The sequence below is a fragment of the Heteronotia binoei genome, chromosome 18, assembly GCF_032191835.1.
Source record: "Heteronotia binoei isolate CCM8104 ecotype False Entrance Well chromosome 18, APGP_CSIRO_Hbin_v1, whole genome shotgun sequence".
NCBI classification, from domain to species: domain Eukaryota; kingdom Metazoa; phylum Chordata; class Lepidosauria; order Squamata; family Gekkonidae; genus Heteronotia; species Heteronotia binoei.
This window is the reverse complement of record NC_083240.1, coordinates 43,822,657-43,839,405: the sequence shown is the minus strand read 5'-3', so window position 1 is coordinate 43,839,405 and position 16,749 is coordinate 43,822,657. Positions and strand designations below refer to the sequence as shown.

Here is a 16,749-nt window from a genome sequence, read left to right as displayed (position 1 = left end):
TTGACATGAATACACTTTGATTTTAATGGCCTGGTCCCCAAGTTTCAGCACTGGGATCTTTAAAAACCCTTAAATAAGAAGTTTCCAGTCCTTTTGCAAACATTCATGTATTGTAGGAAATGCATGCTTTTCATAACCTGCAATTTATGTCTATAAATTACCACCACTTTAAGATGACATTTTTTGCTTGCAATATATGCATAACGAGACAGTTTGTAAGCATGTACACATGCAGAACAAACATGGCCAAGATTGCGTTACTATGAATCGTATCAACCATCACATTCACAAGGCCAGTCAAGACATTTGCTAGCAAGAAATAAAGCAGCTGGTTTTTGTTAACAGCACTGACCATGCACGTACTTCGGGGTGGCACTGGTCCATCCTGGGGTTCCAGATCACGTTTTTTATTTGTTACAGATGTCTGGGCAATATTCCAGCTGCAAGGAACAGTCACCCCGTCTACCAGAAGTTTTGCAAACACCAAAACAAGATCAGCTGCTAAAAATAAGCTAAAGAGTGACAGGCCGTGAGCGACAACCCAGATGCAGAACGAGAGATTTGCCATCCGTCGGGATACAGTTTCGACATATGTCTGAATTACACCGAGAAATAAAAAGAGGATGAGAATCGCCCACAGGATCCTGTACATCACTCCAACCCACTCCTGGACAGAGCCTCTTTTCTTTATCAAATACAAGCCCACTTGAACACTTGCCATGTAGATAGCAAGGTAGCCAATGACAGAAAAGACCCCCTCTCTGTTGGCATTTAAAAACCCAGCCCTTGAGCCTTGCCCATCACTCCCATGCAAGATAAACGCCTTCAGGGGCGTAAAGGTGAGAAAACATTCATACACTACAGCAAGCATTACGGCTATTAGCCACGCTTTTCGCACAGGAAATAAAGTCAAGAGCAACGATGCTGCCATTCGCACGATGGCTAAAGTGAAGAAGAAGTTCCAGTGTGCGCCATATTCTGATACGTGTTCGTGGTACTCTACTCCCTTAACGCTCATCAGTCGGCCAAAGCCAAGGAACAGCAGAGGCCACACAGCAAAGAACTGCCTCGTGATGTAGAAAAACTTGCTTTGCACAGCACCCGGTTTCATCCGGACTTCAGGACAAACCACAGCATTGCCAAAAACAAAAGATCCAACCCCCAAATCCATCACTCCTGTTCCAAATGTCTCTGTTTTGGCATATCGGCGGGGGTACTGTGGGAAATCCACGGCCAGAATGCTGATGGACGTTAACACGTTGACGTACACTCGGAAGACTGTTATGGAAGGAATATATTCCGGATCTAACCCTGTGCTCAGAAAGTCACTTAGGATTTGCTGAAGTGGCACTTTGATGTGAGTCATTCGTCTACAGTATATGTTATAAACCAGACCTGCACAGAATGCCATAATGGAAAGTATCACCCAGGGAAGGATGGTAGCTAGAACTGTACAGCAGAACACAGGAGGGACCACTAAAACAGTGAAGTCCAGGAAAAAATGGGCATTCTTTGAACTCAAAGGTCTTCCATAGTGAAGAAAATACAAGATCAACAGCAGTCCTCTGGACAGTAGACATAACGGTGCTAGGGTTAAACCGATGGAAATCTCAAGCAAGGTTGTGCCATTCAGATTACTTACAAATTCTTCTTTCAAGAGTTTCTGTGACATTCTTGGACCTGGGCAACTTGAAAAGAAAAGAAAAAGCAGAGGATATTAGCTTGAGCAAAGCAAACAGAGATCAGAGCTGGGCAAGTGAATATCATAACTCTGCATTCCTGACCCAGGAAGAACCCATTTGCTTACGAACCCTCCACAACCCAGATTCAGGACTTCTGGGGTTGGAAAATGCCGAGCTGAATTGCTTCTCAAAAGGGGAGCAGGCTGGGGCTTCTGTTCGGGGTAGTGGAGGGCAATTTAATGCCTACTGCCTACTTTTCTCAGTCAGAGATCAGTCCAAGATATGCACAGGAAACTCTGAGGAGATTTACCTTGGCTAAAAGGGAGTCCCGGGGGGGGGGCTCTTTTGAGGCTTTGAGGGGTCTCCGGAGTTGCATATTTATCATCTGCAGAAGTTTCCAGAGTCATTTATTTGACATAAGCTCCACAGGATCCTAACCTTCTTTGAGACTGCTAAACATCTAAAGCTATACAAGACCAGTGTTGGATCTGGATAACTGCAGAAAAAGGTACTGATGACTATCTTCATTCCAGGACTATTTAAAGTTAAACAAAATAAAATCAGAAGGTGGGAAATAGAGATTCAGAAAGTTTGAAAGAAGAAGGGGAGAAGGGGCGAAATTTGAATTTTGTAAATTTAAAGGACAGTGCTAAAAAGTGGAAAGGAATTTATTGTTTTGTCTACTTGCGGTTTTGGTGAAAAAGCTCCATCGTCACAGATTTGCAGCTCTCATAGTCAACACAGGAAATACGTCAAACATCGCAAGATCTTTTTACCAGTGAAAACGGGATTTGGTGGCAAGAAAAGCAGGAAGTGTCAGATGGAAAAGGGAAATCATTGAAGCAGCTAGCCTACTCTAGGACTATTTTATTTATTTATTTATTTGATTTATATCCTGCCCTACCCCACCGAAGCGGGCTCAGGGCGGCTCACAGCATAAAAGTTCTAACAATAAAATTCAGAATTAAAATATAATAGTAATTTACATAATTAAAACACTAATATATCGATACATCAATCCATGTCAGTGTGCTATCTATAGACTTCCTTCAGAGTATTTCGGTGCCGGTCAGTTATAAGCCAACCGGAAGAGGACTGACTTACAGGCCCCACAGAACTGTCCAATATCCCGCAGGGCCCTGACCTCTTCCGGTAACTGGTTCCACCAGCAAGGGGCTGTAATTGAGAAGGCCCTGTCCATGGTTGACTTCAACCGGGCCTCCTTTGGCCCGGGGATTACAAGCAGATTTCGAGAGCCAGATCGAAGTACCCTCTGGGGGACATATGGGAAGAGACGGTCCCTAAGGTAGGCAGGTCCTAGGCCATATAGGGCTTTAAAGGTAATAACCAGCACCTTGTACCGGACTCGGTATATTACTGGCAGCCAGTGCAGTCCCCGGAGGCCCGGCTGAATGTGCTCCCGTCTAGGGAGCCCTAATAACAGCCGAGCGGCGGCGTTCTGCACTAGCTGCAACTTCCGGGTTCGGCACAGGGGCAGCCCCATGTAGAGGGCATTACAGTAATCCAACGTTGAGGTGACCGTTGCATGGATCACTGTTGCCAGATCGTCCTGCTCCAGGAAGGGAGCCAACTGCCTTGCCTGCCTAAGATGAAAAAATGCGGACTTAGCAGTGGCTGCTACCTGGGCCTCCATAGTTAAGGCAGGCTCAAGTAGTACCCCCAAGCTCTTGACCCTGTGCGCCATTGTCAGTGGCACACCGTCAAGAGCTGGAAGGGGAATTTCCCCTCCCAGACCACGGCGACCCAAGCAAAGGACCTCTGTCTTTGCTGGATTTAGTTTCAACCTACTCAGCCTGAGCTATCTAGCCACGGCTTGTAATGCCCGGTCCAGGTTTTCTGGGACACAGTCAGGCCGTCCGTCCATGAATAGATAGAGCTGGGTGTCATTAGCGTACTTGTGGCAACCCAGCCCATACCTCCGGGCAATCTGGGCAAGGGGGCGCATGTAGATGTTAAACAACATTGGGGAAAGAACTGCCCCCTGAGGCACCCCACAATCAAGCGTGTGCCTCTGGGACAACTCACCCCCAATCGCCACCCTTTGTCCCCGACCATCAAGGAACGAGGAGAGCCATTGTAGGGCCAACCCCTGAATCCCCACGTCAGCGAGATGGCAAGTCAGCAGCCGGTGGTCAACCGTATCGAACGCTGCCAATAGGTCTAACAACACCAGCACCGCCGAGCCGCCTCGATCCAGATACCGCTGGAGATCGTCCATCAGAGCGACCAGCACTGTCTCCGTCCCGTGACCCGGACGGAAACCGGACTGCCCTCTCAATGAGTTTACCCAAAAAGGGTAAATTCGAGACCAGCCGATATTTTCTATAATATCATAGCTAGGAGGTCAACATTTAAACGAAGTTTTAAAAGTGTTTGGGACATTAAAAATTGGTGAAGCTGACAGAGGTGACAATTATAAGGTAAATACTATTGGACATTATCGCTGATAATTATTTTAGAAGCCTTTTGAAGGAAATTTTTTTAAAGGGAAGCAGAAAGTCGTGACTGCCATTTTGGAGGAAATAAAAACTTTAAAAATTAATATCTGAGCCCAGGAGGCTCTGAGCATGGCGAAATTAGGCTTATTGAAAAGGGCAAGCCCTACTCTATCAAACCTGATAATTTAAATTTAATTTGGAGAGGTCAAAATTTTCAGTGTTTTTTTAAATGTCAGAGCATAAGTTAACCCGTGCAAGGACTGCCTCAATGGAGAAAATGCAAGAGCAATTAGAAGCAATGGAAGCCAGGATGATGAAAGGGGTGAGAGACATGATAACTGCTTCTAAAAAAGAAATTAGAAAAGACATTGAAGAGCTAAGGAAAGATATAGAAGATCTCAGAAATGAGACTGTGGTAACATCAAAGAAAGTGCAAGAGGTGGAAGAGAAAGTGAAAGTACATGATTCCACCTTGCTAAAAATGCAAGAAAAGGTGGCAATTCATGACTGCAAATTGATGGAACCCAGATACGTCTGAGAGGAGTACCTGAGGATAAAGAGACTGATTTGAAAGGATATATAATAAGAATAATTGCAGAATTTTTGGAGGAAGATCCTGAAGGAACTAGAAGCATGTATGACTATATGTATAGAGTGAACTCACTATATGCCAAGAAAAATAATCTACCAAGAGACGTGGTTATAAGATATACGACAAAAGAAATGGTGGGAAAAATCTTGAATAAAAATTTTGAAAAGACATTGACAGTTGGAGGCAGCAGAGTAAGAATCATTAAAGTATTGCCAGGACAAGTGATAAATGACAGAAAAGCATACAAAAAAATGACATGATTACAAATTTTTATGGAATAAACAACTGGGACTAGAATTTTATTCATTGGCTGAACAGAAGAAAAGGGGAGTGATTTTCTATATTAAACAAGAATTGGAGCCAAAATTAGTGTTTAAAGATAAAGATGGAAGATTTGTAGCTGTAGAAATAATATTAAATGCAAAAAAAACGTTATTGGGACTGTATGCACCAAATGGTGCAAAGGATGCTTTTTTTAAAGACATTATGCAACAATTTGATGAACTGACTTATGATCAAGTTTTGATAATGGGGGACTTTAATGGAACAATTAAGAACACACTGGATAGGTCTGGGGGGGGGGGGGAATGATAAGGAAGGAAAATTGCCAAAGTCTTTTTTTTTAATTGGTCAAACAAGAAAATTTGGAGGATATATGGAGGAAATTTAATCCTAAAGTGCGGACTATACCTTTTTTTCAGCAAGACATAAAACTTTTTCCAGAATTGACATGTTGTGGGGCACTAACATGTTCTTATAACAAAGAAAATAAGAGATTTTACCTAAAATTGGGGCTGACCATAACCCAATAATGTGGATTACAAAATTGTCTAAGAAGTTGAGAAGATGGAGATTGAATGAAGATTTACTACAGAATAAAGAAATAGTGACAATTCTAGAAAATGAAACTAAAGCTTTCTTCCAAATAAATGATAAAGAGGATATAGAATTTCAGACAGTGTGGGATGCTTATAAAGCAGTAATGAGAGGAATATTGATTACATTGAATAACAAAGATAAGAGGGCAAAAAAAAAAAAACAGATGTTGGACATTCAAAATGAAATAAAGAAAAAAGAAGGGGAACTGAGTAAAAGGCCAGGAAAAAAAGAAAATTATAAGGGAGATTACAATATTACAAATGCAAATGAGACATTTGTTAAATAAAGAACTGGAATGGAATCTGAAAAGATTGCAGCAGAAATCTTTCGAGGGAGCAAACAAACCCGGAAAATATTTGGCCTGGCAACTGAAGAAAAAGAGAGAAAGTAAAATCATTAATAAAATTGTGGTGGATTGAAGAGAGGTGGTAGATCAAGATGGAATAAAAAAGAGAATTCTTTAAGTATTATGCCAAGTTATTTAAAGGTGTTAAAATAAGGAAAGGAAAGATGGATGAGTACTTACAAAAGATAAAAATAGCACCCTTAGCAGAAAATATGCAAAAAGTTTTGAACGATCCAATTGAAAAAACAGAAATTGAAGCAGCAATTAATGCAATGGAAAATGGAAAAGCACCTGGGCCAGATGGATATACAGTTAAATTTTTTAAAACCCTCAAAGAGGAGTTAATCCCGAAACTTCAGAAATTGATGAATATGATAAGAACAAAAGGGAAAATACCAAATACATGGAAGGAAGCTGTTATTTCGTTGATTCCAAAGGAAGATAGAGATGTTATGAACATAAAAAATTATAGACCAATTTCATTATTAAATAATGACTATAAAATATATACAAGAATCTTGGCAGAACGATTTAAACAATATTTGATAAATTTTATAAAGGAAGATCAAGCGGGGTTTCTTCCCAAAAGGCAAATAAGAGACAATATCAGAATTGTTGTAAATATTGTAGAATATTATGAAAGACATCCAGAAAAGGAAGTAGCATTATTCTTTGCGGACGCAGAGAAAGCATTTGACAATTTAAATTGGGATTTTATGATTGCAGTAATGGAGAAAATGGAGCTGGGAGAAAGCTTTATAAGAATGATAAAAGCAATATATATTGAACAACGTGCAAGGCTATGTATAAATGCTGATCTTACAGAAGACATGATAATTAGTAACAGTACAAGACAAGGTTGTCAACTTTCCCCACTGTTGTTTATAATGACTCTTGAAATATTACTGATGCAAATTCAAGAAGATAAAGAAATAGAAGGATTAAAAGTAAAAGGATTTACTTACAAATACAGAGCATTTGCAGATGATATAATGTTTATAAATGAAAACCCCATACAAGTCACACATTTGTTGTTAGCCAAAATACAAGAATATGGGGAGTTGGCGGGACTTTGTATTAATAAAGAAAAATCAAAACTTCTATGTAAAAATATGCAAATAAATAAGCAACAAGAATTGCAGAGACTAACGGGCTGTGAAGTTACCTCCAAGGTAAAATATTTGAGTGTGGAGATAACAGTGAAGAATATTGATTTGTTCAAAAATAATTATGAGAAGCTATGGCGTAAAATGGATGAAGATATGTTAAAGTGGAATAAACTTAATTTGTCACTGTTAGGTAGAATAGCCGCAATTAAAATGAATATTCTACCAAGAATAATGTATTTGTTTCAAACTATTCCGATTGTGAAAGACAGTAAACAATTTAATAGATGGCAAAGAAAAATTTCAGAGTTTGTGTGGGCGGGGAAGAAATCAAGAATTAAAACGAAAATTTTAACAGATGCAAAAGAGAGAGGCGGATTTCAATTACCAGACTTAAAATTATATCATGAAGAAGTTTGCTTAGTATGGATAAAAGAATGGATAATGTTGTTAAACAAAAAACTCTTAGTGTTGGAAGGTCATGGAAATAAATTTGGCTGGCACGCTTATATGTATTATGGGAAAAAAAGATAGACGGCTTTTTCTCTCACCATTATATAAGAAACAGCTTGCTAAATACATGGATGAAATATAAGAAATATGGAGATGAGAGAAAACCATTATGGATAGTGCCAGCCGAAGTGATAAAAATAACAGCTGAGACGGATGAAGAAAAGTGGTTATCAACTATTAAAAATACAAAGTGGCAAAATAGAATTGAAAACTGCTGAAGAGCTGAATAATAAATATGATTGGTTTCAAATGCAACAAATAAATAGCTTGGTGGAGAATGACATTAAAACTGAAGGAATAAGAAAAGAGCAAACAGAAATGGGAAAAGTTCTGCTTGGAGACAACAAAAAATTAATTTCAAAATTATATAAATTACTTTTAAAATGGTCTACAGAAGATGAAGTAGTGAAATCTCAAATGATTAAGTGGGCAATTAATGTAAATAAAGAAATACAGATGGAAACTTGGGAATATTTTTCGAAGAACTCTATGAAGCTTTCGACGTGTCATAGTATTAAAAGAGAACTGTTTTAAAATGATGTATAGATGGTATATGACTCCAAAAAATTGGCAAAGATGAATAATAAGATGCCAGACAGATGTTGGAAATGTAAAAAACATGAAGGTTCTTTCTGCCATACGTGGTGGACTTGTGAAAGAGCAAAAAAGTATTGGCAGATGATTCAACAAGACATTTCTAGGATCTTGGGATATGAATTTAAGAAAGTTGCAGAGACTTTTCTGTTGGGATTACAAATGGAAAAATTTCCGAAAGATAGAACTATAATTTGGTACTTGCTTTCAGCTGCTAGGACATTATATGCGCAGTTGTGGAAGCAAGAAAAAATACCAGAGAAATGGGATTGGATTGTAAAAGTTATGACATGGCGTGAAATGGACAAATTAACAAGAATTAAAAGAGACTATGATTTAGAAGTTTTTAAGATGGAATGGAAAAAGTTCATAAAATATGTAGAAAAAGAGTAGAAAATAAAAGGACATTGGACAATTTTTGATAATGATTAAGTCTTAGAAAAAAGAAGAATATTAATTTTTGTTTTTATTAGTTAAGGGTACCTTTAAACATTAGTACTTTAAGTAAATAACACCGGCAGGGGTCAAGTAATGGCGGGAGGGGTGAGTAGAAAGTAATATATGGTATAGATAAAAGAAGTTATTAATGATGCAAGAAATATAATTTGTTACCATATGTTACCAAATAAAATTGTTTTAACCACAACCCAGATTCAGCAACCATACAAGGCTGCTCTACTGACCCTAGAAAATGCAGCTCTGCTCTACCCTCTGCACCTGCTCTGGAGTCAAGACAGGGCTGCCAGGCCCCAGTCCGGACAGGGAATCCCTTGCCCAAGAGGTTCCCAACCCACCGGCCAACATTGGGTGGGGGAAACCTCCCCCTATATTGCTGGCATGATGACCAGAGTTTTTACCATAGAGTTTTAATCTCCCAAATGGCTAGAGCATCTGGGAAAACCAGAGTTTTCCTGGAAACACCTAGAGTGGCCCCTAGAGCGGCACCGTTTTGATTACGTCACTTCCGGGTGACGTCATCGTGTCGCACGTGCGAAAGTCCCCTACTATGGAAAGCTGGGGACTTGGCAACCCTAAGTCAAGAAGAAAACCAATCGTTCCCCTCAGGGGTGACACAATGGCTGGTGAGCTCAAGGCTGAGACAAACATTGCTGCAACCAAAGAGAGCAATGGCTGTGATAGATAGTTTTAGAGGGCAGCCATGTTGGCCTGCAGTGGAACAGCCAAATTTGAGTCCAGTCGCACAGCAGAAACGGACAAGATTTTTGTGGTATCAGCTTTCGAGAGTCAACACTCCTTCATCAGATACAGGTGGGGGGGGGTCCATCAGCTAGGGTGGCCAGACCGTCCCGGTCTCCCGGGACATTCCCGGTTCTGGCCACCCAATCCCGGCTCCCGGGCTGCCTATACCGGGACCATTAAAGGTCCCGGTTTAGGCAGCCCCGGAGCCGGTAAGCCGCGGGCGCCGGCGGGGAAGGCGGCGAGGGAGGGAGGGAGCGTCCCTGCGCCTGCGCAGGGCCCCTGCGCAGGCGCAGGGACGCTCCCTCCCTCCCTCGCTGCCATCCCCGCCCGCGCGCGGGGCCCGGCGGCAGTGGTGGAGGCCTCTCCGTGGCCTCCGCTGGTCGCTGGAAGCCCTCCAGAGACTCTGGAGGGCCTCCAGGGACCAGCGGAGGCCGCGGGGAGGCCGCGGGGCACCCGGTGCTGGTCCCGGAAGGCCTTCCAGAGCCTCTGGAAGGCCTTCGGGGACCAGCGCCGGCCAGCGAAGGCTTCCCCGCGGCCTCCGCTGGTCCCTGGAGGCCCTCCAGAGTCTCTGGAGGGCCTCCAGGGACCAGCGGAGGCCGCAGGGAGGCCGCGGGGCACCCGGCGCTGGTCCCGGAAGGCCTTCCAGAGCCTCTGAAAGGCCTTCGGGGACCAGCGCCGGCCAGCGAAGGCTTCCCCGCGGCCTCCGCTGGTCCCTGGAGGCCCTCCAGAGACTCTGGAGGGCCTCCAGGGACCAGCGGAGGCCGCGGGGCACCCGGCGCTGGTCCCGGAAGGCCTTCCAGAGCCTCTGGAAGGCCTTCCGGGACCAGCGCCGGCCAGCGAAGGCTTCCCCGCGGCCTCCGCTGGTCCCTGGAGGGCCTCCAGGGACCAGCGGAGGCCGCGGGGAGGCCGCGGGGCACCCGGCGCTGGTCCCGGAAGGCCTTCCAGAACCTCTGGAAGGCCTTCGGGGACCAGCGCCGGCCAGCGAAGGCTTCCCCGCGGCCTCCGCTGGTCCCTGGAGGCCCTCCAGAGACTCTGGAGGGCCTCCAGGGACCAGCGGAGGCCGCGGGGAGGCCGCGGGGCACCCGGCGCTGGTCCCCGAAGGCCTTCCAGAGCCTCTGGAAGGCCTTCGGGGACCAGCGCCGGCCAGCGAAGGCTTCCCCGCGGCCTCCGCTGGTCCCTGGAGGCCCTCCAGAGTCTCTGGAGGGCCTCCAGGGACTAGCGGAGGCCGCGGGGAGGCCGCGGGGCACCCGGCGCTGGTCCCGGAAGGCCTTCCAGAGCCTCTGGAAGGCCTTCCGGGACCAGCGCCGGCCAGCGAAGGCTTCCCCGCGGCCTCCGCTGGTCCCTGGAGGCCCTCCAGAGACTCTGGAGGGCCTCCAGGGACCAGCGGAGGCCGCGGGGCACCCGGCGCTGGTCCCGGAAGGCCTTCCAGAGCCTCTGGATGGCCTTCCGGGACCAGTGCCGGCCAGCGAAGGCTTCCCCGCGGCCTCCGCTGGTCCCTGGAGGCCCTCCAGAGTCTCTGGAGGGCCTCCAGGGACCAGCGGAGGCCGCGGGGAGGCCGCGGGGTACCCGGCGCTGGTCCCGGAAGGCCTTCCAGAGCCTCTGGAAGGCCTTCGGGGACCAGCGCCGGCCAGCGAAGGCTTCCCCGCGGCCTCCGCTGGTCCCTGGAGGCCCTCCAGAGACTCTGGAGGGCCTCCAGGGACCAGCGGAGGCCGCGGGGAGGCCGCGGGGCACCCAGCGCTGGTCCCCGAAGGCCTTCCAGAGCCTCTGGAAGGCCTTCGGGGACCAGCGCCGGCCAGCGAAGGCTTCCCCGCGGCCTCCGCTGGTCCCTGGAGGCCCTCCAGAGTCTCTGGAGGGCCTCCAGGGACCAGCGGAGGCCGCGGGGAGGCCGCGGGGCACCCGGCGCTGGTCCCGGAAGGCCTTCCAGAGCCTCTGGAAGGCCTTCCGGGACCAGCGCCGGCCAGCGAAGGCTTCCCCGCGGCCTCCGCTGGTCCCTGGAGGCCCTCCAGAGTCTCTGGAGGGCCTCCAGGGACCAGCGGAGGCCGCGGGGCACCCGGCGCTGGTCCCGGAAGGCCTTCCAGAGCCTCTGGAAGGCCTTCGGGGACCAGCGCCGGCCAGCGAAGGCTTCCCCGCGGCCTCCGCTGGTCCCTGGAGGCCCTCCAGAGTCTCATCGTTGTGGGGCCCAGGGGACCGATGCCACAGGGACGGGCTCGAAACACTCTATAACCCCTCAAAAGAACAGCAGTCTAGCTCGCTTCCCCCGAGCCCTGCCGCCATAAGCCTCAAGGGGGCTCATTTTGCGGCATCTCCCGGCGGGAGGGTGGCACCCGCACGGGACACATATCAAATGAAAGAGGGGGCGCAGGGCTATCAGAAACAGCCGGCGGAGGGAGTCACGAGACCACCCCACTGGGGGATCCACACCCCGAAAGTGATGAAGGTGGCGCAGATAGAGCCAACAGAGCAAACAGGACAAAATAAATAGGCTGCATTATGCAGCACAGTTGAGAAAGTGCCTTATCCCATATACTGATGAAGTATATACAGGATTTCAGAACAAAATTGTTTCCGGCGGTGATATTTGGGGGATTTTTGGGGATGTCACAGGAAGTGCTGTGAAGTCACTTCCTGTTTCCGGCCGTGGCATTTGGGGGAAATTATGTCATTTGGGGGAAATGATGTCACAGGAAGTGATGTCACTTCCCATTTCCGGCAGGTGACGCGGGGAAATGATGTCACAGGAAGTGATGTCACTTCCTGTTTCCTGTTGTGGCATGACGTCACCGGAAGTGAAGTCACTTCCTGTTTCCGGCCGTGGCATTTGGGGGAAATTATGTCATTTGGGGGAAATGATGTCACAGGAAGTGATGTCACTTCCCATTTCCGGCAGGTGACGCGGGGAAATGATGTCACAGGAAGTGATGTCACTTCCTGTTTCCTGTTGTGGCATGCCGTCACCGGAAGTGACGTCACTTCCTGTTTCCGCACCCCTACCTCCCCCCCCACGTGTCCCTGGCTGGCCTTCAGACATTATGGTCACCCTACCATCAGCATTTGTATCTGACGAAGGGAGCTCTGACTCTCAAAAGCTCACACCACAAAAGCCTTGCTGGTCTCTAAGGTGCTCCTATATTCAGATCTAGCTGTGCTAGAAAGCATGAGGTGGTGGTTAACAGGAAGAAAGCAGCACAGGGAGGGATCTGTGAAGGAAAAGGGTGTCATAGCCGACTCTAAAGGAACATATCTCCCAGTATTTCCCCATGCACCAACGTCAGTCTTCTGGCTGCTGCCTTCCAGCTGATTCTTCACTAAAGGTAACCCACCAGCAACTGAACAGAGCCCATGCTGTTTCAATTGTAGCCGCCTTCCTCAAGACTCCCTCAGAAAGTGAGGGGGACACCGTCTCTATAAATTGGGCGGGGTTGCAAATTCAGTAGAAGTCAGAAACAGGATACAGTATGACCTTGACAGGCTGGAAAACTGAGCTAAAACCAATAAAATGAATTTTAACAGGGATAAATGTAAAGTTCTGCAATTAGGTAGGAAAAACCCAATGCATGGTTATAGGATGGGGGAGACTTGTCTTAGCAGTAGTATGTGCAAAAAGGATACCAGGGTCTTAGTGGATCATAGTGTGTCAATAGTGCGATGCAGTGGCTAAAAAGGCAAATGCAATGTTGGGCTGTATCAACAGAAGCATAGTGTCCAAATCACATGAAGTGATGGTATCCCTTCACTCTGCTCTGGTAAGACCTCACCTGGAGTATTGTTTTCAGATTTGGGCACCACATTTTAAGAAGGATATAGACAAGCTGGAATGAGTCCAGAGGAAAGCAATGAAGATGGTGAGGGGTCTGGAGATCAAGTCCTATGAAGAAAGATTGAAGGAGCTGGGCATGTTTAGCCTGGAGAGGAGGCAACTGAGAGGCAATATGATCCCCATCTTCAAGTACTTGAAGGAGTGTCATATAGAGGATGGTGCAGAATTGTTTTCTGTGGCCCCAGACGGCAGGACCAGATCCAATGGGTTGGAATTAAGTCAAAAGAGTTTCCGACTCAACATTAGGAAGAACTTCCTGACCGTTAGAACAGTTCCTCAGTGGAACAGGCTTCCTCGGGAGGTGGTGGGCTCTCCTTCCTTGGAGGTTTTTAAACAGAGGCTAGATGGCCATCTGACAGCAATGAAGATCCTGTGAATTTGGGGGGAGGGATTTGTGAGTTTCCTGCATTGTGGAGGGGGTTGGACTAGATGACCCTGGAGGTCCCTTCCAACTCTATGATTCTATAATTCTATGAAATGTTTAGGAGAAACCATGAGTGAGGCTTCTAATGTGGTCCATATAACTGCAGGTTGGGCATTTGTGTGTGGATACTAGTGGTTTTATTGCAGCTTGTATATTTTAAATTTTAGATTTGGAAGCTGGTGTGAGTCAAACAGAAGAGGCAGTGTATAGATATTTTAATAAGAACAAATGAATGGAGGTGGTAGAACAGACACTACTGCTTCAGAGATAAGGTGAGATGGCATTTTGAGACGCTCCCTATAAGTGAAAACCTAGCAGAGCAGGGTGTGGTCTGTCCTGGAACTTTCCTTCCTGTTCTACTAGTCATTTATTTGCACTTCATGGAAGGTGGTGCATTCATAAATAGCATACCCCAGTGGTAGCCCAAAGTGGTACAGTCCATTCCATCGGGTCAGGACTCTACCATCTCATTCTGCTGCATGGATAGACCCACATCTTAATCCTGAGGCGCACAGGAGAAGGTAGGAAGCATGCGGCTGTCAGGACAGAGTGCGGACAAAGAGGATAGAGAGTACTCTCTTCTGCTTACTACAGGGACAGTGGGGTCAAAAGTTACCAGGAGAGAAGAAGCCTAGGAAGCCTAGAAGAAGAGCCAAGAAGAAGACTGCAGATTTATATCCCACCCTCCTCTCTGAATCAGAGTGGCTTACAATCTCCTGTATCTTCTCCCTGCACAACAGACACCCTGTGATGTGGGTGGGGCTGAGAGGGCTCTCACAGCAGCTGCCCTTTCAAGGACAACCTCTGCCAGAGGTATGGCTAATCCAAGACCATTGCCAAAGCTGCAAGTGGAGGAATGGGGAATCAAACCCGGTTCTCCCAGATAAGAGTTCACACACTTAACCACTACACCAAACTGGCTCTCCAGTTTGGCCAAAGATTTTTTTCTCTCAATGGAACACCTGGTGTTGAAGGAGTTTTACATATAACATAGATCGCTCAATATTCAAACCTTTATTGGCATAAACATAGATTGCTAGAAAGACAAATAAGTGGGTCTTAGATCAAATCAAACTCGGATTCTCCCTAGAAACTAAAACGACTAAACTGAGGCTATTGTACTTTGGTCACAACATGAGAAGTCAAGAGTCACTAGAAGAGACAGTAATGCTAGGAAAAGCTGAAAGCAGCAGGAAAAGAGAAAGACCCAACGTGAGATGGAGTGACTCAGTCAAGGAAATCACGGCCTTCGTTTTGCAAGACCTGAGCCAGGCTGTTAAGGACAGTATATTTTGGAGGTCATTAATTCACAGGGTTGCCAGAAGTGTGTGACACAAAGATCCGTGAAGCCTCATTCTATCCAATACTGGCTCTATTTCAGCTTTTCTTCCTGGAAACATCTCTGCGACATACATCTTGGCCCGACAAGTTTTAACTTGCCTACAAGGCAGCTTTTCTGAGCAAGGACCTGGATGGGAAACAGGAAGCAGCACCTTTGGCCTCCTAAACAGTCAAAGACCTTGCAAAACAGTCAGCCTCCCTTCAAGCACTCCCATCCGCAAGAAAAGGGCATCCTTGCTTCATTGCATCTCAGGTTCTTTTGGTGAAAGAACCCACACCAATAGGCCCAAGTCAGCTCAGTGCCTTCTGTGCTCAGCCCTTCTTTGCCATGCCTGGCGCAGCAGCCGGGTACCTGGGTCTGGATTCAGTTCCCCTCCTCCTGGCTGCTGTCAGCCAGGCCAAAGGGAGGAGAGGAAGCAGCCAGACATCCCTCCAGCATATCCAGGTCCAGCTGCACATCAAAGCCCCTTCCTCCCACTTACCAACAGCCCTGGTTGAGGATAGAGGAAACCGCTGGAGAGCCACCATGGCACAGAGCCTTTGGACTAAGGGCTCAGCAGGAGTCTATATTTTCTCCTGTGTTTCAAAACAGCATCCCCCCCTCCTTTTTGCAAATTTTGCATTGCAAGCATTATTTTTCCCTCACCAAGAGCCAAAGTAGGTCCAGGAGCCTTCTTCCAGCAAGAAAACAGCAGGGAAGGAAAGGGTTAACATTCCCCTCAGCACCCCCCCCCCTTGATAAAGCAACCTTCGCAGATAAAGTTGCAAAAAAGACAGTGTTTCTTAAAATAAGCACAGAAGACAAGAGGACATGCAGTTGAGTCCTAAGGCCGAGCAGAGACCATGTTCAAATCTTCAACTTCCTATGAAGCTTACTGGGTGATCTAGGGTCAACCTTACACTAGACTGCAAGCACAGAGCTTTGTCAAGCACAAGGACAGTCAGCCAGTCTCCACTTTCAAGGCAGGTGGGGGGTTTAAGAATGAAACACACGTACCTCAGTTAGGAGTGCCTACTCCATCTTATTCCAATGTTCCGTTTTGTTGTTCTGCCTGTTTCTCTCTCATGGCTTTGCACAGAAGTAGGTGAGGGATTTTCCCAACCTCTCTGTAAAGCAAAGACTTACAGGCATCGTGACGTGATGGCTCCGGCCAACCTGTGCAGGTCAAGAGATGCTTTCAGCGTGGCTGGCAGAGTTTTGTCAGAAGAACCCAGAAATTCACAGCTTCCGGAAATGGAAATCCCGTTTAGCCTGGATAGTGTACATTTGGGGGGGGGGGGGGGGATGGTCAAAATATGTTCTTGTTAACATCAACACCAACTAAGACGGATCAAGACTTGCAGGTGCACAGCGCCATCCAAAGCAAAGTTATATCCTTTGACGCTTAGGATGGCACTGAAAAATGGCAGAAGCTTTTGTGGACTTGAGACCAAGGGCAGGCCTGGCCAAAACCCTTACTCAAGGTTTTACTTACTCGAAATGTATAATATGGCAGTGTTTTTAATAGAACGAAGTTTGGATCCAGTGGCACCTTTAAGACCAACAAAGTTTAATTCTGGGTATACGTTTTCATGTTCATGCACACTTCTTGTACCCAGAATTAAACTTTGTTGGTCCTAAAGGTGCCCCTGGACTCAAACTTTGTCTTGTTGCTTCAGACCAACACAGCTGCCCAGCTGAATCTAAATTTTTAATGTACGACAATCCACATCACTAGATAATAACTACTCCTGATTTTCTGTTGCAATAATATACTTTTTTTAATTACAAATTTTGTGTTTTAAACTTTTTTTTT

General features: G+C 46.4%; 1 protein-coding gene across 1 annotated transcript; it reads right to left on the bottom strand.

The window, feature by feature from the left end:
- On the bottom strand, positions 1-16,041 carry PIGW (phosphatidylinositol glycan anchor biosynthesis class W). The gene is made up of 2 exons (XM_060259081.1): positions 15,951-16,041; positions 1-1,680 (listed from the first exon to the last, which is right to left on the bottom strand). Exon 2 carries the CDS (start codon positions 1,670-1,672, stop codon positions 158-160), a length of 1,515 nt encoding a protein of 504 aa, XP_060115064.1. The 5' UTR covers positions 1,673-1,680; positions 15,951-16,041; the 3' UTR covers positions 1-157.
- Between the last annotated feature and the right edge of the window lie 708 nt (positions 16,042-16,749).

Bases quoted from the DNA above. Each gene is read 5' to 3' on its own strand.
- PIGW (XM_060259081.1), bottom strand. From the start codon at position 1,672: ATGTCACAGAAACTCTTGAAAGAAGAATTTGTAAGTAATCTGAATGGC.